The 27,250-nt window shown below is 43.6% G+C and overlaps 1 protein-coding gene across 1 annotated transcript in view; it reads right to left on the minus strand.

The window, feature by feature from the left end:
• Positions 1–26,823, minus strand: part of LOC133121084 (transmembrane protein 150A-like) — a 39,579-nt gene extending 12,756 nt beyond the window's left edge. Inside the window, exons 1-5 of the mRNA XM_061230388.1 lie at positions 26,593–26,823; positions 25,876–26,142; positions 18,433–18,480; positions 14,105–14,191; positions 8,212–8,279 (exon numbers count right to left, since the gene is read on the minus strand). Of these exons, the coding sequence (XP_061086372.1) occupies positions 8,212–8,279; positions 14,105–14,191; positions 18,433–18,480; positions 25,876–25,940 (268 nt within the window). The 5' untranslated portion in view covers positions 25,941–26,142; positions 26,593–26,823. The remainder of the gene's footprint in view (positions 1–8,211; positions 8,280–14,104; positions 14,192–18,432; positions 18,481–25,875; positions 26,143–26,592) is intronic.
• Positions 26,824–27,250: the final 427 nt, after the last annotated feature.

Below are 27,250 nucleotides of genomic sequence, written 5' to 3' on the forward strand. Positions count from 1 at the left end.
AGCACTGACCGCATGCTCATTGCGAGCCGCGACGTCGGCGGTTCGAATCCGACCGTCTGACATTTGTCGCATGTCTTTCCCTCTCTCTCGCTCCTATTCTTCCTGTCTCTCTATACTGTCCAATAAAGCTGAAAAAGGCCAAAAAAAAATCTAATAAAATAAAAATCTTTCGATTACCTTTTTGCTAAATAAGCCAAAAATTTGAGAGAAAAACATAAGATTTTAAGAAAATACTGATTTCTTTTGCAGTGCTTCAATACAACCAGAGACAGGCTGAGTCTTAAGGTCTGAGAGCAGCCAGATATGCATGGGAGTTGCTGTGGGAAGGGTAAATGTTTACGGCTCCTAGGCTGAATCACTGGGCTGAGTGTGGTTAGTCATCAGGAACACAGACCCAAGTTACAGGGCCAGGAAGTGATCTGTTATTTCTGTTATTCTTCTCACATGAACACTGCTGTAAAAGCAGACTTCTAACTGCAGGGCCTGCGGTTGAATGAGAGGGGATCCCTGGTGCCAAAAGCAGCAGCATTAGATTCCAAACTGGGAACATCTGAAGCGCAGACCCTTCAAACTGGGAGTATCTGACGATTAGGCCATTCTAACCAGAAACATCCGCACCTGGCATGGCACAATCTCTCTCTCACTCCCTCATTCTCTCTATCACTCTCTCTCACTCTCACTGCTTTCACGTGACAAGAATGAAGAACCGCATTCAACACCAAGTCAGGCGGTGACTACACACAGGAATAATCGAGCGCCGCCAGTTGTTGGAACTCGTCATCCATCCAGGAATCTGTTAGTTTGTTAAACTGTTAACAAGCCACAACAATATCTGATAGTAGTAGGTTGTCTACTTTTATAAACGGCTAAATTGTGTACTCGCTTTCCCAAAACATCAAGAAACTAACCGGGCTAAATCAGTTAGCCATGTAGCCTACGTGAAACAGCTCTGACTAGGCTCTATGCGTAGGCAACATCTGCCTGCTTCATGCAAAGCTGTGATGTGATTGGACATGCTAGGAAAGGTCAGCTTTGAACAAGGTCAAAGTTTAAACGATTTGAACTCTCTACTTGGCTTCATTTTGAGCTGTGGGCTACACCAGGCTTAGCGTTGTTGCCAAGTTGGGCACCAACGCACCATCCATAGGAATTTAATGGCTTGATGCCATGTTGAGCGTTTTGACACTGGTCATGTGACAGACCCAACTCGCATACATCATCCTCACATTGTCACTCAGCAAACAAGCTGATACTGTGCAGAATAATGGTTTGGGAGCTGGGCTTGCAACTCAGGCTGTTGGTTTGATTCCCAGGTTGAATTCCTCAGTTGTACACTGGAGAAAGGCAATAAGACTGAACTGCTGCAGTAAATATCCAGCTGAACAAACGGTTATTTTTAAAAGAATGTGTTGTGGAAGTCCCTCTAAATAAATGCCTGCTCAATGGCTCAACTGTAGCGCACTGTCCAACAGCACTACAAAATGAAACAGAATTAAGAAATAAAGTATTACTTTACATTGATGCTGATTAATAAACACTGATAAGCATTGTGGACGCTTAAAGATAAAATAAGTAATTTTGGACTTGCAGCAGAGAGGAATTGCAGCAACAAACACGCTCAAACCACAACACTGTTTATCCCAGCCCTTCTCTGTAAATGAGCTGATTTTGCAAAGCCATTGGCTGTCACAATTAGAACCAATTTTCAAGCAATGAGCTTGAATTATTGTACAGTTATACAATGTTTTGGTCCAGAGTTTGGAGTGTCGGGCCATCAACTGTATATTTGAAACACAAATTTAAGGACTATAAACACAGGCAGAGGATGTCAGTGAACCTTTTTCAATGATATGAAGGGATTTACAATGGTCTTGTAACAATGTTTTAACACACAAATCTTACCTATTGTACCTTTAAATCTTCGTCATTAAGAAATACATGAATCTTGCATTCACTAGGTCTTCTAAGGGTAATCCAAGGAGAGTGGTGCTGGTCGTTTCTAATGGCATTCCAGAGTCCGCACACAGCGAGAGCACACTTCATGTTCTCCACTGGATTTAGGCCGTGAATAACACTCCACGGTACAACCCACACCACGCCTCAGAGAGAAAAATAAACCAAGCTATGCCTCTGAAGTTGTGGTCAATCCAAACAGACTATTGTTTCACTGGGGTGGGGGGTGGCAAGGCGAGGCACTTGACAGTACAGGGAAGGGAAAACGAGTAGCAGGGCACACGCCCAGACGGCAAGGGCCCTGACCCCCGCTAAAGGGACGGGGAACAGGACGCTCCCCATCGGCGTGGGGCACATACCTCGCCTTCCTGTCCGACCTGTGAAGGCTGGAGCTCTGAGAGCGGGGCTGTGGAACTTTCTAGAACTGTACTGTATTTTCATTCATTTCAACCCTGGTTTTCCTTTCCTGTATTATCTACACTAAAGTTCCTGGGTCTCACTCACAAGGTTTAGTACACAGCCTTGCACGGTATCTCTATTTGTATTGTAATGATTTCAATAATAATGTTGAGTGCCATGCATTACATTTCTTTTGAACATATTTCATTCACAAAAACCTGCTACTTCTAAAACATTCAAATTTACTTTCTGATGTAGAGCTGTATTTAAAAAAAGTTTAATCCTGCCAAGCCTACAAACAAAAAACTGCAGAGTGACCGATATTAACTTGGCGAGAAAATTCATTATAACAAATGAATCAACGGTTTCTATGCAGGTCGCGCAGTCCTGTGAATAGCAACGAGAATAATCAAATTAAAATGTTTTAACTTGCCCAGCACAAGTGTACATTGGGATAACTGCTCCAGAAAAATACAAAAAAAAAAATTGTGTGACTAAATGATGTTGCAACAGGTAAGCCATAAAACTGATGCAACCAATGTCAGCCATCTATTAATATTGTCAAATGCAATTTGGTATGATACGCAAGGCAATGGGGCTGAATTGACTAATATTAAAACCGCACTGCGTGGGCTCTGTTTTTCAAACACAATGTGATGCCAGAGCTTGCATGGGGTGCAATAGGTGTCTGGCTCTGTGGTCCTACCAAGAATCATTACATGACAGAAAAACAGTCATGCATTAATGTCCCTCAATGCGTGTGTGTGTGTGTGTGTGTGTGTGTGTGCGTGTGTTGTACTATCCATTACTATCTGTGGTCTGAATCATTTCATCTCCAAATCTGATTAGGAGATATTTTCAGGAGAAATTTGATAACATTTTTTGTACATTATTATGTCTAACCTTGACTAAAACTGAAAGCATTATGTGTTCATGCAGCTCAAAGTCAAGCAGAGAATCAAAAAGTTTCAAAAATGTTTTTAACGGACCTTCATGTCCACAACTTGGATTAACTAGCATTTATTCACAACTCATGTTTCCAACAACGCATGTTGATTGTATAGGCAGAGAAAATTTCACTCCTCACCACTTACCCCACTGTCCAGTTGAGTGTTGAGCACATTCTGGGAAATGACACCACAAATAGTAAAGGAATGTTCTGGAAAGGAGACTATGCTGAACAGAGGTCAAGTAAAAAGGTTGTGGAACTTATGTTTCCTTAGTTCTTTTAGCTTTTGCCAACTCTTGTGGTCAATGAAACTATAGTTTTGATCAGTTTTATATGGTTTCATATCATATTATTATATAATTTCATATTTCCATGTACAAAGCAGTGGAAATTGCAAATGCACAGGCCATGGACAACATAACTGTGACTTAAAGTAACTTGCTGTAAGGATCATTATTTTTGTGTTTAGGATCAGCAGTAGATGGTGGTGATTAACTTTTTCAATGGAGAGTAATGTTTCACCGTCTCCAGCAGGACACAGGATGGAGGAAAACAAACAAAAACAAGGACACTCAGAGACAGGGCTGCGTCTTCAAACCTCATTGTTGGTGTTTAAAAAGAACGATATTTGCCGTCACCGCGATTCAAAGCTTGGCATTTTAAACCACTTCCGAGAAGAGGGCAACAGCCTGCCTGTCCTAAGACCAAAGGAAGCGTTTAGCAAATAAACATGACCTAGCTGCTCTAATGCATTCCCTGTGCCCATATCGCTGTCCATTCCCCACCCTGGGACAAAATGCTACAAAACCTTCTTGCCCTTCAGTGACGGTCCTCCCACACCACAAGGTGCCGTCATCTAATTCTGGAAGTTTCATGTGAAGTTTCAGCGACGGCGTTCCCAGGGAAACGGCATTCTTATCCACCCCAGTGCGGGGTGGGGGGTCTGGGGTGAGGGTTGGGTTTATGTAAGACCATTAGCGCCTCGTGTTGGGTTTGGCTCTACCTTTGCAGGCTTCTTTATATTTCTGCCCCAAGAAAAATAAGACCGACCGCTGGTCAAACAAACACTGCAGAAGGGAGACAAACCTTTCTCAATAAGGGTGCTGCATGAGGACCATGTTAAAAAAAGAACAAAAAATACAGCACTGCCTTCTAGTCCCTCTACCCCAGTGTTTCCCAACTCCAGTCCTCGGGACCCACATGCCAGAAGGTTTTTGTTGTAACCAGTAGCTCACACACCTGATTTAATGATTGAACCAATCAAACCACAAAATTGCCCTTGATTAGTTAAATCAGGTGTGTGAGCTACTGGTTACAACAAAAACCTTCTGGCAAGTGGGTCCCGAGGACTGGAGTTGGGAAACACTGCTCTACCCAGTCGGCGCCATTGCATTACATTACATTACAGGCATTTAGCAGATGCTCTTATCTAGAGCGACGCACAACAAAGTGCATAACCATAACCAGGGACAAGTGTGCTGAAAGACCTTAGAAGACCGGAAGTAAAGTGCTAGTAATGACCACTAAGAACTTGGACCTTGAAAATTAACCTGATGAGAGAAACAAAACGAAAGTAGCAAAAACACCGTCTTTGCACGTCCCAAGTGACACGCAAAGAAGCCCCAGAAGGCAGGACCAAACGCTTCTGTTTCGGAGTGCCATGCCACCACTCCCGTCCTCCACCCACAGCTAATCAAAATATAAACCCCACTGGGGATGGCCGCTGGTCCGTCCCTGGTTTTACTGGTGGGAATATTCGGGGGCAAATACATCCAGTGGCTCCCAGTCAATAGTGGGCGAGCCAGTGAATATGAGTGGGAGGCCAGGCAGTGTACAGGCCGCAGAACTACAGCACTATACACGGTTCCCTTGGTTTTAGGAGTCCTGTCAGTAGTAACTGCAGATTGCGGGACCCAGGGTCAACCCTCTGGCTAAAGGTCACAGTGGAGCTACAGCAGCGAACACACTCACAGGTCTCTGTTGAATTTGAGCGGGATCGCAACAGCCTAAATCCTGATCCTGAAGGCTCTGTTGTTCTTGCCCGTTTGCTTTACTAACAAAGTTTTCAAAAATGCTTTAGTTGTTCATTTTCAGCATGCTCCCTGTATGCTTACGCTCTCTGACACGAATCTGTTGTTCATTCAGTGCTATATGATTTAAGATTTAATCTGCAGTATTCTGGGGACAAAAAAACAGCAAGTGCTGGTAAATGAACTGGTCAATTACAGCTTCATTGGACTAAACCTGGTGCTATAGAAATCAGTGGCAACTTCAGTAGTACTTGTCCAAACAAGTACCTTCCCTGAGTTTAGCTTCCTTGTGGAGCTCCTCATGGGTCAAAATTTGAACTGAACATTGCGTGAGATTGAAATGAAACACTTGTAAATAAAGCTTATAAATCAAACTGTCAAGAGAAAGTGTGGTGCAGGTCATAGGGCACCTGACTCTCAACCCATACAAATCCCCTCCCGCTGATGGTGGTTGGGTTGTCCACCATGACACTTTCAGCACTGTGACCTCCACTTTCCTCTCTAATCCCCTGATGTGAATAAAGTGAAAAACCGATAAAGAAGACTGACTGCACAATTGAAAAAAAAAAAAAAACACTCACTTTATTAGGTACACCTGAACACCAACTCTTTAATACAAATATCTAATCAGCCAATCATGCGGCAGTATCAAAGCCTCAACATGGGTATGAAATGTGATCTAAGTGACGTTGACAATATAATCGTCAGACAGGGTGGTTTGAGTATCTCAGAAACTGCTGATCTCCTGGGATTTTCAAGCACAACAATCTCTAGAGTTTACAGAGAAGGGTGAAAAGACAAAAAACATCCAGTGAGCAGTTCTGTGGGCAAAAACGCCTTGTTAATGAGGGAGGTCAGAGGAGAATGGCCAGACTGGTTCAAGCTGTCAGGAATGTGACAGCAACTCAAATAACTACATTACAACAGTGGTATGCAGACGAGCATCTCTGAATGCACAGCATGTCGAACCTTGAAGTGGATGGGCCACAGAAGAAGCAGCAGTAGAAGACCGAGTCCAAAAAAATAAATCTAATACCGTGGTCATAAGTGTACTGTATATCAACACCATTTACATTTCATATTTAGGGGAAATCATATTTATCAGTGGTTATAGTCCATGTGGGATATGTAACATGAGCCACTACACTTTCTAGGAGAAAGGTAAGGGGGGAGGAGGCTTAATAAATCTGGAAATAGGGGCCAATGCCCGCTCTCTCAGGTCTCCCTTGACGCTCAGCTGAAGCGGTCGTTCCCATAAGCGCCACTGGGGACGGCCGCCGTTCCTTCCCCGGTTTTGGTGCTGGGAATATTCGGCCGCCAATACACCCAGTGGCTTGTGGTCACCAGAGGTCAATGGGGGAGAGGCAGTGAGTATGTGTGAGAGGCCAGGCAGTGGAACACAGCAGGTCTGCAAAACTACAGCACTATACATGGCTCCCTTGGTTTCCCTTCATTCTGCTGCTTTTAAATGGATCTGTTTCCACGCCAGACCGGCCTGAGCCCTGGCACACTGTCCATTCCCCCGCCGCAGCCCCCCTCCCAAAAAAAAAAAAGATTAAAAAAAAAAAACATTTTCCACTGGAGTGTTCTTTTCCACGAAAATGGCCTGTAATGTTTGGGAAAGGCACCCAGCCAAACTGCTGGCAGTGGCTGGGAGAAGCAGCTTCGGCCCTGGCCGAATGGCAGTCAGGCCAGGCCACTGTTTCTTTCCACAAGATCAATCGGCAGAGACACTTTTGAGCAGAGAGTGTTATTTATCTATTTTACTCACTCTCACTCACTATCTCACTCACTGTCACTCTCTCTCACTCACTCTCACTCACTGTCACTCTCTCACTCACTAAACTCCTAATTTAGACATTACGGAGATGCCTCAGTAAATTCCTTAGCCATTGTGGGAATCTGCATTAAGTTATTCCCACAAATTTCCATCTTGTTTAATTTGAAAAACCAACTCATAGTCATCAACTGTCCTAAGCCAACCAAGCGTTCAAAACAGAAATCTATGAATGATTAGGTGACTAACTGCAAAAAAGGAATCACATGTGACTTATACACCGCAACAATAAAGGGTTAAAGTAATGCAATGGAGAGGATTTCCTCTTCTTAATTTAGTACTGAACCAGGTCCAACTGTTCCTAGAGCCCTGCAGGACAGAAACTCTGGATGGACAATACGTTGTGGGAATCTGTTTGACATTATTTACTAAGCTTGCATTCAGACGTCCACTCATATCATATCACTCACTCAAGGGAACGGTATCTGTGTCTCACCTGGCACCTAACTCCCAAAACCTTTCAGGCCAAATGATTCACACACTACAGCACATTTACAGTAGATCAATGGCAACAGTGTAGTATATCAGATAGCAACAGTGTAGTATATCAGACAGTGGATTGGCCATCACCGTGGATAGCAAGACAGTGGATTGGGGTTAAGGGCCTTGCCCAAGGTCCCAACAGCTGTGCAGATTTTATCGTGGCTGCACTGGGGATCGTTGAAAAGAAGAAAAACCTGACACTGATATGATCCTTACACAAAAAAGGGGATCAAACCACCAACCTTGCAGGTCTCAGTCATGTACCTGAACTACTGCGCAACAGGCTGCTTATATAGGGGCTCAAGAACAGTCTTTGGCTGTCATTAATGAGCTTATCAAGTAATGTAGCTAAAATATCCGACGGTGTAAACGTTGCGACTAGTTAAGCAATTGAGGCCAAAGGTTGCCGTGTAAAACCATAAACGGATACGGCCCTCGTTGCCCATCTCAGCAGTAACACCTTACAATAGCCAGCCTGGTCTTCTGATCAGACACCTGCAGAAACACACCTGGACCACTGTTTGTGGCAGATAGCAGACAGAGGCAAAGAGGACACTCACCCATGAAGGAGCCCGTGCTGCAGATCAGACTGAAGAAACAGCTCTCTGGAGGCAGGGTGCCACACTTACTGCAACACAGACACCACACCAGAACATCACAATCACTTACAGACACTACAGTAGAACGTCACAATCACATAGACACCACACGAGAACATCACAATCACATAAAGACACTAAAGAAGAACATCACAATCACATAGACACCACACGAGAACATCACAATCACATACAGACACTATAGAAGAACGTCTCCATCACATACAAACACCACAGAAGAAAGTCACAATCACATACAGACACCACACAAGAAAGTCACAATCACATACAGACACCACAAAAGAACGACACAATCACATACACTCAGTGACCACCTTATTAGGTAGACCTGTACACCAGCTTGTTAATGCAAATATTTAATCAGCCAGTCATGTGACAGCAACTAAATGAATAAGAGCATGCAGGTGTGGTCAAAAGGCTCAGCTCTTTTTCAGACCAAATGTCAGAATGGGGAAGAAATGTGATTTGTGAAAAGTGACTTTGACCATGGAATGATTGTTGGTGAGGATCTCAGAAACTGCTGACATCTTGGAATTTTCACGCACAACAGTCTCTAGAGTTTGCAGAGAATTTTATGGAAAAAAAAATACATTGAGTGAGCAGATGTTCTGTGAGCAGATGTTCTGTGGGCAGAAACGCGTTGTTAATGAGAGAGTTGTAATGCAAATAACCACGCATTACAACAGTGGTACGCAGAAGACCATCTCTGAACACACAACGAGTCAAACCTCTTAAGTGGATAGGCTACAGCAGCAGAAGACTTCATAAGTTAAAAAAAATAGGTGTAATAAATACCAAATAAAGTGCTCACTTGGGTTTATGTTGACAGTAATATCTTTAAGTGTTACCTCACATCTAACAAGAGCACTGTAAAAATCTGTCTCTGATGCCAAAATGTCTGCTGCCCAGACATTCCCTGGATCTTATCAGTATTATAAAACGGTTTGTACAATGGTAGAATAGCAGCAGGGGGTGAGAGATCAGGAGCTATTTGAGTCAACAGACATGCTAATTCAGTCACAGCAGGGTGGCCAGTACACGATTGCTTAATTGATGGGGGTCACAACATTTTTTCCATCCTCCTATAATGTGTATTGAACATTCCTGACGAAGGCTGGGAATGAGATAATCACAGTCTGACACTGCTAAATCCAGAATACGTTTAATGTATTTCTGACAACTGCCGTTCCTGTAAATTAAATCATTTACAGCAAGTTCGGGAAACAGTTTGGTTCTTACAGTACCTATGGTCCATACTGAATTAACACTGCCCATTTTACTGTGGAAGTTAGATAAAGATTTCACTCATTGTATGAGTATACAGTATACCGGAGGCTGAGTTTCAATTCAAGGTCTTTGGAAGAAGAGCTACAGGTGTTTGAAGCCAGGGAAAGCATGAACACCAAGCAACACTACGCAGATGGTTCCTAACGGGCAAAAACATAAACAATTGGAACGCCCTTCCAAACACCATCCATGTGGTTCCATTTAGTTTTTGGTGAGTGACCGTACATGAACTTGGAGGGCACATTTAACCCTAGCCCTACGAAGGTTTCAGTTCCTGCATTTTAGTTTTTGAAGAGGAGAAGAAAAAAAGGGAGGGGGGGCTATACGGCTATAGACATTCTCAGTCTATAGCCAAGGGTTGACATAAGTTGTACACATGCTGGGCAAAAATATTAAAATACGTGGCATTTTCCTGTCGTAAGAAAAGTGTACTTAAAAATAGATGCGTAGCTAAAATAGATTTAAAATGTTTTGCCATGAATGCATACTTGCGTACCAATTTCAGTCAATGCCCGTCGATGGCATTTAAAGCCGTGTTCCATACTCTCCTTAAACAACTGACCCACGCCAAACGGAGCACCAGCACCAAGCAGGGGGATAATGTTGTAAGACAACTAAAACAAAAGAGGACCAATAAAAAGAGGAATGTGACAAACACGGATACAGCTCAAATACAAAATATACAAACGGTTACGGAAGCCTTTCTGTAATAAAAATATTTAATTAGACTTGAACCCTGACCATGGACTTCCTTTCGCCTTAGTTACACGTTCATTGGTTCTGCTCTCCAGCCGCAATAGGTTGAGCAATATTCCACCGCTTTTCTCTCTTTCTTCTACTCCTCCCTCCACCTCCCTGTCCCTCTCTTCCTTTCTCACTCTGCGCTCCTCTGCCCTCAACATCACGTTTTCCCCTCTCCCATTCCAAGTCAATTGGCCGGCCAACAAACTTGCAAAGATTGCCAACATTGCAAAAATGACAAAACACACATCCCAGAATTAAATATTCTGAGGCCATAAGCACGCCACCTAAAATAAGCGAAAAAGAATACAATAACAAATACAAAAATACATACAGGGCCTTCAGATGAAGTTTGGGAACGTTGAATTAAGATATTATTATTCAAACCTTAACCTTTCCTTGCTTACCTACATCTCTTCATTTCTCCCTCCCTCTTTTGGAGAATTTTAATTAGCATGTATTATTATTAGCATGACAGGATCCTTCCAGCATCACCAAAGGAGGTGAGAAATGTAAAATGTCAGACCACCCCCTAAGAAGAACCAATAGAAATATGTAATTCGTGTTGTAATTCATATATGAATGACATCTATAATCAGGAGACAGGAGAGAACATGATCACATAACATCTCTACTTCTCCACTTGTCCTTTCCTTTCCTTTGTTTATCCAACTTATTCCCTCTTTGCGATTCTATCTCTCTCTCTTTGCTATTCCAAGATTCCCCCTCAATTCACACTGCTCTCTCTCTCTCTCTCTCTCTCTCTCATTCCTTCCCTCTATTCTTGGAGCCACCTTCTCCGCACTCTCCCTTCTCCTTCCCCCACTAAGCCAGCTTCACTCCTGAGTCTCTAAAGCTTCATTTTGCTGGGTCTTTAGGGGGGAAGTTTGAGTAGGGGGCGTGTGTGGGTGTGTGTCTTTATGGGGTGCTGAGAGACGTTCTGCCACCTGAGGGGGGCTGGCGTGGGGGTCTTTCCCTCCTCTCTGCCTCCTGCTCCAGCCAGTCTCTGTATCAGAGAGGATGCCTGACCTCTCACCTACTTAATGTCGCTGCTCCAGCGTCTGCTTGTGGGGCGTCTGAGCCATGAGCAGACACAACAATCCCTCAGTTCTGAGGGCCAAGTGCCAAATGCACACACACACATACACACACACACAACAATCCCTCATTCCTGAGGGCCAAGTGCCAAATGCACACACACACACACACACATACACACAACAAACCCCCAGTCCTGAGGGCCAAGTGCCAAATGCACACACACACACACACACACAAACACGTACACACACACACACGCATGCAGGCACACATGCGTGCACACACACACACACACACACACACGCATGCAGGCACACATGCGTGCACACACACACACACACGTACACACGCATGCAGGAACACATGCGTGCACACACACATATACACACGTACACACGCATGCAAGCACACACGCGTGCACACACACACACACAAACACATACACACGCATGCAGGCACATGCGTGCACACACACGTACACACGCATGCAGGCACACATGCGTGCACACACACATACACACACGTACACACACATGGAGGCACACAGGCGTGCACACACACACGTGCATGCATACACATGCATGTACACACACATGCACAGAAATACACACACATATGCAAATACACACATCAGTGCTCACACACACATGCGCACAAAACATACACGCACGTACACATGCAAGAACACACACATATGCAAACGCACACACACGCAAATGCACACACATACACACACGATGATCGCAATAATAAGTAGGTGTAATAAAGTAAAAATGTTCCTAATAAAGTGCTCGGTGAGTGTAGTACACATTAGTCTTAGTTGCTGTGGAAATCAATATCAGGTTCCCCGTACATTCTGCAAACACACACCTAAATGCACACATACAGAGGGGTATGTATACATTTCCATAAATGTATACACATGCACACAGGCATGCTCACACACGTGTGAGCGCACACACACACACACACACACACACACACACACACACAGTGTGGAGGGCAGGTCCATGCATTCACGTGGGGCAGAAAATACCACTTTTAAAAACGGACTGTGGCACAGGAAAGATAACATTTCACATCCTTAAGCTCTATTATGACATTCCAAAGCCTGGCTGAAGAAATAAAAGCAAGAACCTCTTTTCCTGTAACAGGGAGCACTTTTTGGGTACTTTCTGATGGGAAATTCCAGAGTCGATCAGGCAAGTACGGGCCCATCGAATACCAGCTCCGAGAGACAGAAACCGCACATCTGCTACATGAGGCCAGAATATCACCTTCCCGCTGCCTGTGACCCCACGCCACCAATTTCACCAAAACGACCGCCATATGGGCACTGTAAAAACAGTGACTTGGGGGGCCCTGGCCAGCTATTCTTTTGAGACTTTGAGACTAATGCAGGTTGGGAGAGTGGAAGCGGGGGGGGGGTCACACAGAGTGACAGAGAAGAGAAGCAAGGTCGGAAACACAAAGAGACACGAAGCACGGATGAGGCCCTCAGACAACAGTGGCGTGGAAGGTCCCCGCCAGATTATTTTGCAGGTTGTTGCATATGGTCATCTGGGGGGCCGCGAACAACCGTCGTCGCGGTCGTGAAGTGGTTAACCCGAGGTAACAGCGTGTTCCCCAACCCCCGTCTCCGAGCCCTCACTGAAATACGACCTCCCCACCCCTGTGGCCACGACACTCAGTCACACTGCCATTGGCTGGCTCCACTCAGCCCATACGGCCGAGCTGGGTCTTAATTGGCTCTGTGCGGGTGCCAAGCCGGGCCCGGCGTGTGTCGCCCCCGGTTACCCAAGGACCAGAGAGGCCTGAGAACCGGCTCCTAATGTTTTATGAAGCCGTGACGCCGTGATGGATTGGGCACATGCCTGCCTGATCAAAAGATTTAACAATGTGGACCGCATCAGGGGAGATTACTACATCAGTGCGGTAAAGTGGTAAAGTGGTGTGTGTTGTGAGCAGGTGTGTGATGGTGTGTGCTGGTGTGTAATGGCGCAAGCATGTGCGTGATGGTGTGAGTGTGTGTGTGATGGTGTGAGCAGGTGTGTGATATGTGCAGGTGTGTTATGTTGTGGTATGTGCAGGTGTGTGATATGTGGTGGTGTGTGGTTGTGTGAGCAGGTGTGTGATATGTGCAGGTGTGTTATGTTGTGGTATGTGCAGGTGTGTGATATGTGGTGGTGTGTGGTTGTGTGAGCAGGTGTGTGATATGTGCAGGTGTGTGAGCAGGTGTGTGATGTTGTGAGCAGGTGTGTGATATGTTGAGGTGTGTGGTTGTGTGAGCGGGTGTGTGATGTTGTGATATGTGCAGGTGTGCGATATGTGCAGGTGTGTGATGGTGTGAGCAGGTATGCGTTATGAGCAGGTGTGTGATATGTGGTGGTGTGTGGTTGTATGAGCAGGTGTGTGATGTTCTGATATGTGGTGGTGTGTGGTTGTATGAGCAGGTGTGTGATGTTGTGATATGTGGTGGCGTGTTGTTGTGTGAGCAGGTGTGAGGTATGTACAGGTGTGTAATATGAGGAGGTGAGTGGTTGTGTGAGCAGGTGTGTGACGGTGTTGGCAGGTGTATGATGGCATGTGGTTGTGTGAGCAGGTGTGTGATATTTTGAGCTGGTAAGCGACATGTGGAGGTGTGTGGTTGTGTCAGCAGGTGAGTAATGTTGTGATATGGGCGAGCATGTGATGGTATCAGTAGGTGTGCGATGGAGTGTGTGAGAGCGGTATATACAAAAACGTACTGAGCCGGGAGACTAACCTGATAAGAGGCACATTGTCCAGAGTGCAGCAGAGCACAGGACCCGTCTGTAGGGACAGCTTCTCCTCACAGGACTCATTATACACCCTGCACACACACACACGCACACAGAGAAGAGAGAGATATTCAAGCTGTTGAGACACAGCCCCACATGTATCCTTCATTAATCAGGGCCCTCCTCCATTTTAGAGCTGCATTCACAGTTAAAAGCAGAGTGGTAAAAGACAGGGTGTCTTTAAAACATTAAAGCTAAACTAACATCCGTCTGCTTATCAGTAACTATGGGCAGAAACGTTTCGAAACATCTAAAGTATGAACAAGCTGCGGTCTTGCAAACAGGATTACCGGGAGAAACACTCATGAATCTAATGGTGTTTTGACAAGGCAAAGACAGAGCTGAGTCCAAGGGCATGATGTACGTAGTATGGCGATGGGTTGTGCCACACTGTGAGAGGGGGAAGTAGGGAGGGGGAGACAGGGAGGGAGGAGGGAGAGAGAGAGGGGCAAAGCCAAGTCTTGGGCCCTGAGAGAGGAAGAGAACAGGAGAGGAGGGGCGTTCCCTACAGACCCGAGTCTGCCTGTTTGCGGCGGATCGACAATCGGGCGGACATCAGGGCACGTGAGCCTCGCCACAGCGAGACGCTGTCGGCTCCGGTTAGGCATCTCCACGAAAGCGAACCGGGCCGTAAAGCACACGGGTTAATCTGTCAGGGCCATGCGCGCAAGCATGGAAAACCGACTGAGTTTTCACAAGGCAAGATTTCACAAACCGGCAGAATCGCTGCCGCCCTGGTTGAGCAATGACGTGCTCTGCTGGTTGACCGAGAGCGGTGGTCATCGTCAGGAAAAGTATTTGGACTGAGAGAATGCCACTCGGGTCCCAAGGCGCTCTTATTTGTGAACCTGGCAGCCAGCCAGGAAAACAGAAGGGACTTGTTTGCTCTGTGGACAGTTTAAGGATGAGCTGACGTTTGTTCATATTTTTATGGACAGCTCAAGACTTTTTAGCCACGTTTGCTTTGCACGTGCCATTGAATTCAGTCCCCCCACTCTTGAAAGAATGCTGAAGAATAATACATTCATGCCCTCCCTCAACCTCTTTCTCTCCATCAATTTAGCCATTTTACTCACTCTCAACCTTCTAGCACATTCCAGAATCTCAAGCTCTACACACTCCTTAATCTTCCTAGCTCTTCCTCGTTCAATCAATTTAATCAATCTACCCATCTCTCTCTCTCTCTCTCTCTCTCTCTCTCTCTCAGGTCGAGCACATAGAACGATTTGATTTCACTGACCCCCTCGAAAAAAAATCTCTCCATTACATTTGCTCTAGAAAGGAGTGATTTGAATAAGCAGGTGTGTGAGAGGTGAAATGTCTTTACTCTATTTAAGTTAATCTGTAAGGATCCATTGGCTGTTTGGAGATGAGTTACTTGATGAGGTCATGACTTACATGATGAGGCCACTGGAAGGAATGAAGTGTGAAAGCATGCAGCTTGAAGGTGAATTGGGAGTTTTGTCACAGTCAATAAAGCTACTGAGACCACTGTGCGTCAGCAAAGTTATGAAATTTTTTTAAGAGAATGGAAGCAACGTAGTGGTTTATATATGTATTTGCTTATAGTGTGACAGGGAATGTTTTGTTTCAAGAACTTTCCGGTAGGTTCTGTGATGCATCATAATTGATGAGAGCCCAGGTGAAAACAAGTGCAAGCCACAACAGCCACAAGGTTACAATCTGGCAAGGATCCCCAGAGCACTAAATTAGTGATGGGGAGTCAAACTGTAGCCCCATCTCCCTGAGAGTAGATGATTGAAAACACAGGATCTTAACCTACCCTTATGCAAAACCTGGGTAGATTAGTACTTCTTTGCTGTAAAATAATCACATTTTCTAAACTGCAGTATTCTCAAACTATATTTCTTCTCAAATTTAGAATCATCAGCTACCGGACAACTTACAGCTGAATTTTGTGCATACACTCCTGCTGCATCATATATCATACATGCCACACAGCACAGGAGGAGAGAGCAAGCACACATACGGTGCAGTGTACCAGTACTGCTACCTGGTGTGCACCTATCTCATTGTTGTGTAACCCAAATAACACTGGCTGACTTAAATCTCACTTAAAGTACAGTGACTTCAGAAAGTATTCAGACCTTCACTTTTTGCTCACTTTATTGTGTTGTAGATTATTATTGGAAAGCTGCTGAGATGGCCATCCTTACAGGAAGCCATCTTCCTGACTTCTGAAGCTCTGTTAGAGTGACCATTGGGTTCTTGGTCGCCTCCCTGACCAAGGCTATTCTTGCTCAGTTACTCAGTTTGGCTGGACAGTCAACTCCAGGGAGAGTTTTGGTGGTTCCCAACTTCTTCTATTTCACAATTATTGAGGCCACTGTGCTCCTGGGAACACTCAAAACCTTTGAAATGTTTTTATATGATCTATGCCTTCCCACAATTTTATCACAGAGGTCTACAGAGAGAGACTTTGTGGCTTGGTTTTTGTCCTGACATGCAGTGTAAATGGTGAGACATTATTTACACAGGTGCGTGCCTATCTAAACTATGTCCAATAAATTCAATTTGCCACAGGTGGACTCAATTTGCCACAGGTGGACAGCCTGAACAAAATTCTTTCTATTTTATTTTCACAGGAATTTCAAGAAGAAGAAGAATCCTGGTTAACTCAAATAGTGGGGAAAGAAGGCACTGTACAAATATTTAATCAGTCAATCATGTGGCAGCAACTAAATACATAAAAGCATTCAGATGTGGTCATCTCTTTATCAGACTAAATGTCAGAATGGGGAAGAAATGTGACTTTGTGGAATAAATGTTTGTGCCAGACAGGGTGGGTTGAGTATCTCAGAAACTGCAGATCTCCTGGGATTTTCACACACAACAGTCTCTAGAATTGCAGAGAATGGTGCAAAAAAACTAAAAACATCTAGTGAGTAGCAGTTTTGAGGGCAGAATTGTAAATGAGAGAGGTCAGAGGAGAAGGGCCAGATTGGTTGAAGGTGACGGCAATGCAAATAACCATGCTTTCAACAGTGGCATGCAGAAGAGCATCACTGAACTCAGAACGTGTTAAACCTCTTAGTGGATAGGCTACAGCAGCTGACTTAATAAATATAAGAAATAAGTGTAATAAATACCTAATAAAGTGCTCACTGAGTGCTCTACATAGCAATATTGAGAAAGCCAGTCTGTGTTAATATCAGGACATTAAAGGTTACCACTTGGCTTTTTCAAGAACTTTGAAGAACACAGTGAGCCAGGAACTTACGATGTATGTGTGATAATAAAATCCTTCAGTATGAATGACCAAATTAGTGCATCCAAGGCAAACGTTCTTCTTTCACATGAGTGTGCACCTTGCTTTTGCATGTCTTGTAATGTAATGTAATAATGTAATCTCTTCTTTACTCCATCATTTGTTTCAATTACTTTGTTTGAATACATGTTCACGGTGAATTATAAATAAATGTATTTGTTCATGAATAATGGGACTTTGGATCAACAGGAGAAATGTTGACTGGGGAGCTAAAATTAGGAGGGGGGCAGAAGTTTCCACCTTCCAGTCATTACTCTCAACATGATTGATATTTCTCATAAGAGTAGTTAAGCATATTATCAGTACCACTGGGTATAGCTAATTCTTGCCAATCAAGCTATTTCGGCTAGTGGTAATGTTATTTATTTTTGTCGTCATAACTATTCTCTGTGTCTGCATGAAATGGAGACCTGTATCTGAGCTGCACAGATTTAGTCATTTAAATGATCATGAAACCATTTTCTGAAATGTGTTTGCTAGCCCTTGATTACATGTTAACTTACTGTTTATGTTCTCTAGGGGCTGAAATAAAGATAACTCTATATGAGACTGTTTGGATAATGTCCTTTTTTTTGCACAGCAAAAATGGAAATGGACTCATTTTAACTAAAAATTCCAAAAACCTGCTTACCACTTGCACTTGCACGTTTTGTCAGTATGTGAGCTTAAATAAACTGATGCTGATTCAGTGAAGCGTGTAGTTTTCTATTTGTTTTAAGGGCTTCCAGTTTTGAATCATTAAAAAAAAAAAATGAAGTAAAAATTCTAGTCACCTCTATTTAAAGCTCACCAAATGTCACTGAAAAAGACACAGAGATTACAGGTTTCTAGAAGTCACTGTTACAGTGAAGGTCACGGCAAAAGACAATACGACCTCTATAAATAGTGACTGAATGGAGTCATACAGTTAGAGGATACTGATATCATTATCTATGAACACGCCAGCAGAATAATGCATAAAGAATTAATGAGGGATTACTCTACCAGTTATCCACAGGACAAATGTGCATGTTGTACAAGGCCATGGCATATCTGAAATGATAAAAGAGAAAGAGTCACAACAATGCAAGACAGAGTTAAGAAGAAGCAAACTATGTACAATGTAAACAATGTAAAGTGCTTATACCCATCTTGATTGCTAAGTACATTTGCTAATATGCTTGGTGATATGATAGAGGCTTGCATTCCTTTCATTAGATTTCTTCTCCTGTTTATTTTAGAAACTGAAAAGCTAGAAATTTGTTTAAAGATCTAAAAATAAATCTGGCATTCTGAAAAATGTTTAACTCAATGTTGTGAAACTGACAGAACATAAAAACACATATCTCGGGTCTGAATGTATAAGAAGGTACACAGATTTACCAGAGTGTTGTGACATTACTATAATACAAATATGCAGTGGTTGTAATTGATAATAACAGTGTTACCAAGATAACACAGACACCAAACCATAAACATTTCCAGGCTAATTTCAATGTATTGGTGATCGTGCACAGGGCTCCCAAGCAGATTTCTAAAAACCGAGCCAAAGTTAGCACAATTTGACTGTCAAAAGAGGCCACAATGTGTTACCCCAGTGCCCACAACACAGTTTGATCTGGAAAAGCAAAAATAAAGAAACTGCCAACAGTCTTCTTACAACAAATACATCACTAAAGAAAAATGAAAATACATTCATTTCACCTCAGGAATGCATTCATCCTGCAATTACAACTCAAACTGTGCGCTTTTATTAAGTTGACCTGGCTTTAGGAAAAAAGCCAAAAGGAAAAATGCCAACTGGCTTTACATGCTTGTCCAAAATCTGTGACAATTTTGGCAGACCAAAGCTGGCAAAACTACTCCTACAGCCATTTGCCTTTTTACCCTGATGATACCCATTTCGTTGCCACATAACAACCACATAGATGGGACGGTGCCATTGTATCTTTTGGCACCACCACAACTGTAGCACAGTTGTACATGTGACCATAGAACCTGATTAAGGAGTGGGTTTACTGATTAAGGAGTGGGTTTTTTAACTTCGATATTACATGTTTAAATATCAGGTGGGGTACTAGTGTTAAGCAGGGTTGTTACCCTAAACTGTTTCAGTAAAATATCCACCTATATACCTCCAAGATAAAGCTACAGCATACTGCTCTGCATGAAAGTGCATTGCTGAGCAAAGAAATGTGTTAAATAAATGCATTACTGAATGTAACCATTCATAAAACAGGTGTCTATTCTCCATTTTAAAATTACAAGCAAGAGGGAAAAAGCAAACAACGTTTGGAGTATAGTCCTGTAAGTTTGCCAAAAAATGTGTCCATCGTCAGTGTCCATTATTCTTATGTCAGCCAGAGATGCTAGGCATGTTGCTGTCTGTGGCTTCACCCTTACATCTCTACCCTTTTAGGGTCATAGCACAGGGGACTGATGAAAGACAGGGTGCTCTCACAAATTTGGTCCCACAGGCAAATAAACCCCCGAAACAAAGGTTCCATTGCAACATACAATGGTCTCCAGAATTATTGGCACCCTTAATAAAAATTTTGAAAAAAGGCTGCATATAATAAGCAATATGGATACTTATATTTCAATACATTTATGTTGTCAGCCCATCTCATGTTTCATTGTTTTTTATTTAATAATCTCGACTTTTTCTGAAAACCACAGGTGCCAAAATTATTGGCACCCCTAACAATTATTATGGGTAAATCAAACAAAGTGAAATTGGCAAACCTCATTGGAATTATGACTGGAAGAGAGTGCTATGGTCAGATGAGACCAAAATTGAATGTTGTAGCCATACACATCAACATGTTTGGCGGCAAAATGGAATGCATACAAAGAGAAGCACCTCATACCTACTGTCAAATATGGTGATGGGTTATTGATGTTTTGGAGATGTTTTGCTGCTAGTGGCCAAGGGGCACTATTTAAGATCAATGGCACAATGAATTCAACAAAATATCAGAAACCTTGGCAGACTATTTGGTTAGATCTGCTAGGAAGCTGAGAATTGGTCATAGGTAGATTGTCCAGCAGGGCAATGACTCCAAGCATACATCAAAATCCACACAGAAATTGTTAAGTAAACAACCATGTCCTGCAATGGCCAGCTCAGTCTCCAGACTTAAATCCCATGAAAAACATGTGGTCTGAACTGAAGAGGGGGGTATGCCAAGGATATCAATGATTCTGAGAGGTTCTGCATGAAGGAATGGTAAAAAAAATATGTTAAATATAAAAAATACGTAAAAAATAATAAATTAATGGAAAAGACTCATGACGGTTGTCTTTGCCATGGGTATTAAAGCACTAAACCAGGGGTGCCAATAATCGTGAAACCTGTTTTCTTGGTAAATAAATATTTTATTTAAAGGTACAATAGGTAATTTTGGACTTCTAATGGTCAAGGGAGTAATTGCAGCAACCAATATGCTCAAACCACAACACTGTTTATCCCACCCCTTCTACCCCTTTGAACGTGCTGAAGTTGAAACGCCATTGGCTGTGGCAATTAGAACCAATTTTCAACCAGAATTATTGTACATCTATAGATGCTTTGGTACAGAGTGCCAGCCAGTCAACTGCATATTTTGAAACCCGAATTTAAGGACTATAAACACAGGTAGAGGGTGAGTCAACATGTCATTTTTGGGGCCAGTGTCCATGGATCTGTCTGCCTTTGTGGGGTGCCAGTCCATGCAAGGTGAGAGGAATCAAACAGGCTATTGTTTGACTGTTTTGCAGAACATACCCTCAATATAATATACAATGTATTAAATCCCTTTCCCCTTTAGATAAGGATGAGGCTGAGGAATGACTACACGAAAAGTAACTAAGTGTCACAAGCTGACCGAAATAGCACATTCTTATCAACTCACTGCATGCATGAGGTGAAAAGATCCGTCAGGGCATCTGGGGTGGGTTGAGTCATGGGGTTCTCCAAAAAAGCCGACACCAGAGTTCAGATTTCATATCCACCAATTGAATTCCTCCCTATGAGCAAACAACCACTGTGCTATTTACTGCACCTTTATCTGGGGTAAAAATGGAAAGTCGGTTCCGACCGGTCTTGCTCATGCTATGGGGGTCACGGGGTAAAAAACCTCCCGGGTTTTGACCTCCCCGCATTCAGTGAGAGTTAGTCACGCCAGGAGGGGGGTCAACAAACAGTGGGGCAAATTAGAGAGTGGGGCCCTGTACTTCAAGGAACGAGAGAAACCATTCCAAAAATCTTTTAACTGTTCTGTTGGCCTGTCAGTTGCAGGTGACGGCGCGCTGTTGGATGGGAGGCCCCATGAATTCCTACATCTCACCACGTCCCATCAACTCAGTTCTGGATTTAAGCAGTAAACTGACGGATACTTCATGACATTTGCATTTCATACACAAGCCTTCGTTTGCCCTGTGTTGCTGCGCGCTTTCGTTGCAGTAATTTTCTTGGATTGGCTCTCAAACTAATCACATTTTTACAGGGTCAGGGAAATTATGTTTGGTTTCAGGTTTTGCTCATTAGAAATTGTCAAGAGTCAATTAATCAAATTTGTATTATTCATTTGACTGATTCATTGAATGCGTTAAGAAGGCATTACGGGTCAGACAACCTAACAAAGCCTTGGCGTCAAGGGTAAAGCATAATTATGAAGTTCTCACATGCATTTATATACACACCTGGTTTTAGGTAGGCTTGTATTGTAGAACTACTTGAAGTTTGTTTTGTGCTCCTGTAGCTGCATGCTTTTTCTCTCAAGGGAGTGCAATTACCTTCTCTTAAAACCTTTTAAATGTGAAACTGTTTGATGTGGCCTTTTTTTGGCAGAGCACTGAATGTGCAGTTACTGCATGAATTGGTGAGCAATCCCCCCACCCTCCATTTTGAGTCAATGAGCAAAGCAAGATCCTCTGTGTACCCCTCTGTGTACCCCTCTCACACAAGGCCCAGTCACCACAACTGCACAGTACCAGCCCTCTATCCTAGAACAGAGATGTTCAGAAGCCCTCCTATAAAATAACCAAAACCTGGCAGCAGTCAAAGAGAACCTCTAAACATTCAATATCAATGTGGACGGAGAACACAATTTTAACATTCATTTTCATTTTTTCATGAAAATAAATTGAAAAACAGGATTCCAGAAAACCAAGAATCACATTAGAACTTCCCACTCCAAAAAGCGTATACTAGTAGTTGGTAGCTAATGAACATCTAGAGCTTGAGATGTTCAAACAACCAGACTGGTGCAGCACCTCAGCCCAGCTCAACCAGACTGGTGCAGCACCTCAGCCCAGCTCAACCAGACTGGTGCAGCACCTCAGCCCAGCTCAACCAGACTGGTGCAGCACCTCAGCCCAGCTCAACCAGACTGGTGCAGCACCTCAGCCCAACTCAACCAGACTGGTGCAGCACCTCAGCCCAGCTCAACCAGACTGGTGCAGCAACTCAGCCCAACTCAACCAAGCTGGTACACCCAACCAGAGCCCAACTTGACCAGCAACATTTCTAAGATGGTCTTAAGATGGTCTTAAGCAGGAATTTACAGCAGGGTAGCCAGAAGCCTTCAGCTGTTCTGTAAGCGTTACGTATGCAAACAAACCTATAATCATGGGTGTGTGGCAGTCCGGCTGTGAAAGGTGGCCAAGGATAGGTCTAGCCACAAAACAGTAAAGCCTGTCATTATGGCTACAGTGGAGCCAATGGAGCTCCAGAGCGATACTCCATGACTGAGACATTCCTGGCCTCTTCCCAAAAAACCAGCATGAATGGCACTCACTACTTTTACAGCACACTCTTCGATATGAGAGAGCAAGAGAGCAAGAGAGAGAGAGCGAGAGAGAGAGGAGCTGATTTTTTATTTTTTTCCAAGGAAGGGAGGAAGGGATGAGAGACATAGGGAGGGCTGGGGTGGAGGGAGGGAGGGCGAGCGAGAAGAGATGATAGCTGTAGACAGAAGAATAGAAAGATGGGAAAGAAGGTTAGACATAGAGAAAGCGTAGGGGAGAGTCAAGGAGGTGGGAGAGAGAGGAGCTGAGTGGGAGGGAGGAGAACGACCCAACAGCACAAACGAAACACCAAGCACAGCTAGCTATAGTTAGAAGGCAGCTAAAAATACTGTGGAAACATATGTACATACCCAGGACATAAACTCCGCCCCCAAAAAACACAAGGAAGCCGTTATCCCGCACAGCCTTGAATTCATTAACTTGGTTGGATTTTACAGTGAACTTTTCCATATCCATTCCCTACTTCAAAATGAGACCTGGTTGCACTTCTTAAAATACCTTAGCAAACTCAAACCCAGCTCTATTACCATTCCGTGAGAGAAACTATAGAAATTCCTTCCAATGTTCTGATGTAATGATATAATGCCTGTTTAAAGGCCACTGTTCCGAGAGCTTGACAAAGAGGAACAAAATGGCCGGAAAATCTATACCTGTCCCCACTGAAAGTAAACGTCGCATGAATCAAGCCTGGCTAGAGACCCCCGGCTGTATCCTGTTCTTGCATAAACACGGACTTCTGTTCGAATAAACATTTGTCACACAGGGTCGTCTCCGTTTCAGCTGCTCCACTGTACGATGGCGTTACATTAACACAAAGCAAACAAGCAATAACCCGAGGGACCCCTGACCACATGGCAGACAGCATGATTTGGAAATTGTGCTAATTGTCAAGTAGAAAGAACAACTTGCAACCACCATACCCCAAGAACACTTTTGTAGTTTGACAAAAGGGTGGTTTACAAACACAAGGGCTGCACCTGTTTAAGCACTGCTTTACTGCATCGCCGCTTTGTTCAACTTTAAACACAGGGTTGTCTGCTGCGCTTTCTTGAAGTAAATTCAGAGCAGACAACCCCCCTGAAGCTGGAAACCACACCTGCAGCCTGGGAATAATTGGTCCTCAGGAATCAAAGGTTAAAGGTCACAGGGGAAATTGTACTGGGTGGGTTCTTCTTGGTTTCAGGTTGGCATTGACAAGCCCTCCTAAAGCAACTGAAGGTGAAATAACGTGGGTTAAGAAGAGGGGAAACGCACAAGCGCTAACAACATGCAACTCCTGCGGGTTCAACAGATATTCGGTGTTGTTTCTGGGACGAGTGCCTCGAATGCAGAGGTGCTGTTTTGGGGAAGGGGCCCCTGGGCCTTCCCGTGGAGAGGGAGATGCCAGCGCTAGGCCCTGAGGGAGGAGGAGGATGAGGGGGTGTGTTAGGGTGTCAGCACTCGCTCTCCTGCCTAATGCACCTCTATAGGCTGTACCCCTCGCCCCACCCCTAGAGGCCCACATTCCTGCGTGGCAGAGATCACAGAGAGGTGCCTCGTCTCTGCCTGTCTGTCTGTAAAGGCCATTCGTTCTCTCTCTCTCTCTGCCCTCCTCACTGTCACCTAGGTCCACCCACCTGCTCCACCTCCCTGCCCCAAGGCCTACATAAATGGGACCATTCTCAGAAACTGGGCCTCTTTTTCCAGCAAAAAGCTGCAGGACAGCGTTCCCGTCCCAACATGAAAAAAAAATTCCCCACGGGTAACACAAAACGACAGGCTTTCTGAGTTTGACAGGGACGTTTCTCCATGTGTGTCCATAAGACCTCTCCATAATACATACAGTTCTGAAATTATCACCATGTATGGGTAAAAAGGGATACTTCGATTTTTAGATTGTCTTGTATTTTGAAACTCACTAACATTAGCAATACATAACCCACCACTAACTCTTACCAGTACAAATGATAAAGCTTTCCCACCCAATCATACATTAAATTTTAATGAAACCTCATTCCTCAAACAAAAAATAATTTTAAAGCATTATATGAAAGAGCACTTTGCCAGTTGCTTTCATCCTATCTAGACTATGCTTCCTTTGAAGTTACCCTCCATTTACATTTAAAAAGTAATTCATATTATTTCCAGGAATGGCAGTTTAAGACACAGAAGAGACACAGAAGACACACATAAGGGGCAAAATGCCATTTTCTGTTCTAAATCAAATTCTTAGCTCAGCATGCTCCAAAATTCTCAGTCTCAGCAAGAGCTGTTTGGATCAGCAACCAATATATTTACAGTGCATTTCATCCCTTAGTGCTGGCACTTAGAGGCACTGGCACTTACAGCCAGTATCCTGTATGTATCCTGTGTTCCTGTGTTGTATATTATTTCCTGGAATGCTTCTGAAATATAAAGCAAACATAATTTTGCTTTGTATCCGTCATAAAATGTTGCCTACTGTAGCCTTCTCAGACAGACGCAAGTAGTCTGGTCCTGCACATGGTTGCCTCGCGCTACAGAGAATCTCACAAAACATCTTGTTCCTGGGTATGCACATGTCACTCACCAAAATATGCGAACAAAACATAAAATAAGACTGATGCCAGCAGAGGTGAACAAAATAACAACAATAATAATAATAAAATATATAAATTACACAAATTATTAGCTACTTACACGACCCATATTCCAGTGATCGTAAAGACAGGCAGGCTGACAGGTAAAATCACCCAAAGGGACATCTTCGGCTCTCCCTCCAGCAAAGTCTCGCCACCAAAAACAAAACCAAAAGTCGGCTCCCTCCGTCTCCCTCGCCGCCCCCACAACCGCCTCTATTAACATTTAATTCCGAAACCAGGTAATCCCATCACCTGGATTTCTCCTCCCACATATGCAGAACAGAATTAAATGGGTGGCCAAGTTGCCGAGGGCGTATCTTCCTTTCTGCAAGAGGAAAAAAAGGTAATCTTCATCATGAAAAATGGTACAGTTCAACTTCAATGCATTAGACTTATACACACAAAAACAGTGCTACTGGGGAAACAACAATGACATCGCTAGTAAGTCAGCAAACCAATTAGCCTACCCCAACGTATCCACACACCGCTTTCCCCCCCTCTTCTTCGCCTATTATTATTATTATTATTATTATTATTATTATTACTGACAGCAGTATTCGTGGTGGTAGTAGCCGATGGCTTGTGTTGTTGCTGATAATGAAAATTCCATCTATAGCCTATTTACGTGTTTTATAGAACATCGTGGATTACAAATGAATACACAACAAAAAAATAGCCTACTGTAAACTTAAGAGGAAACTTTTCACCCGAATGTAGCAAAATGGCTGAATGATGTACACGAGTGCACAGTTAGATCCTGTTCGGCTAAACTTACCTTTCCTTGTGCTTGCGTTCTTCACAAAAACCCTCGAATTCCCTCTTCTTGCTTCCCGCGACCACCAAGTTTCGCTAACTGGGGGTATTCGGAAAATACGTACTTCCTTTGAAGTTTCGCAGGCAGCACAAAACGGCGACTGTTTTTTGTTTGAAAAAGTATGCAACTGCAGAAACTTCTGCTACACGCCACATCCAAGGTAGGATCTGATTTGTCGCCGCCTCTCCTTCACCTCCTTTCTCCCGTTTTCAATGGAAGTGTGTTTTGCAGCGCTGTGCTGTCTCCTGCGTCTATACCCCACCGTTTTAAAACAAGCCAGCTGTTTCACGACTCCCCTCCCCCCGGCGAACAGCTATTTTCCTTGTGTAGGCTACTTTCAAAAGGGCAAGTAGCGTTTGACCTTTCGGAATACAGTGCATTCTACTGCTATCGCAAAGTAATTCGTTCCTTCAAATGCCGTTGCGGCGTAGGGCATCAGTATAATGGGTTAGTCTGATCCAGCAGAGGATTTGTTACTTCACCTATTGTTTGGCTTTATACTGTACTTTTATGTATTGTGTACTCATATGTTATTATTATTCATGTCAGGGGTTGATACAAATGCTGAAAGCATGTCTGACCAGCAATGTTTATTTATCCATGATGTTATTATTCATTT

Source organism: Conger conger, chromosome 2 (genome assembly GCF_963514075.1).
Source record: "Conger conger chromosome 2, fConCon1.1, whole genome shotgun sequence".
Lineage (NCBI taxonomy): Eukaryota > Metazoa > Chordata > Actinopteri > Anguilliformes > Congridae > Conger > Conger conger.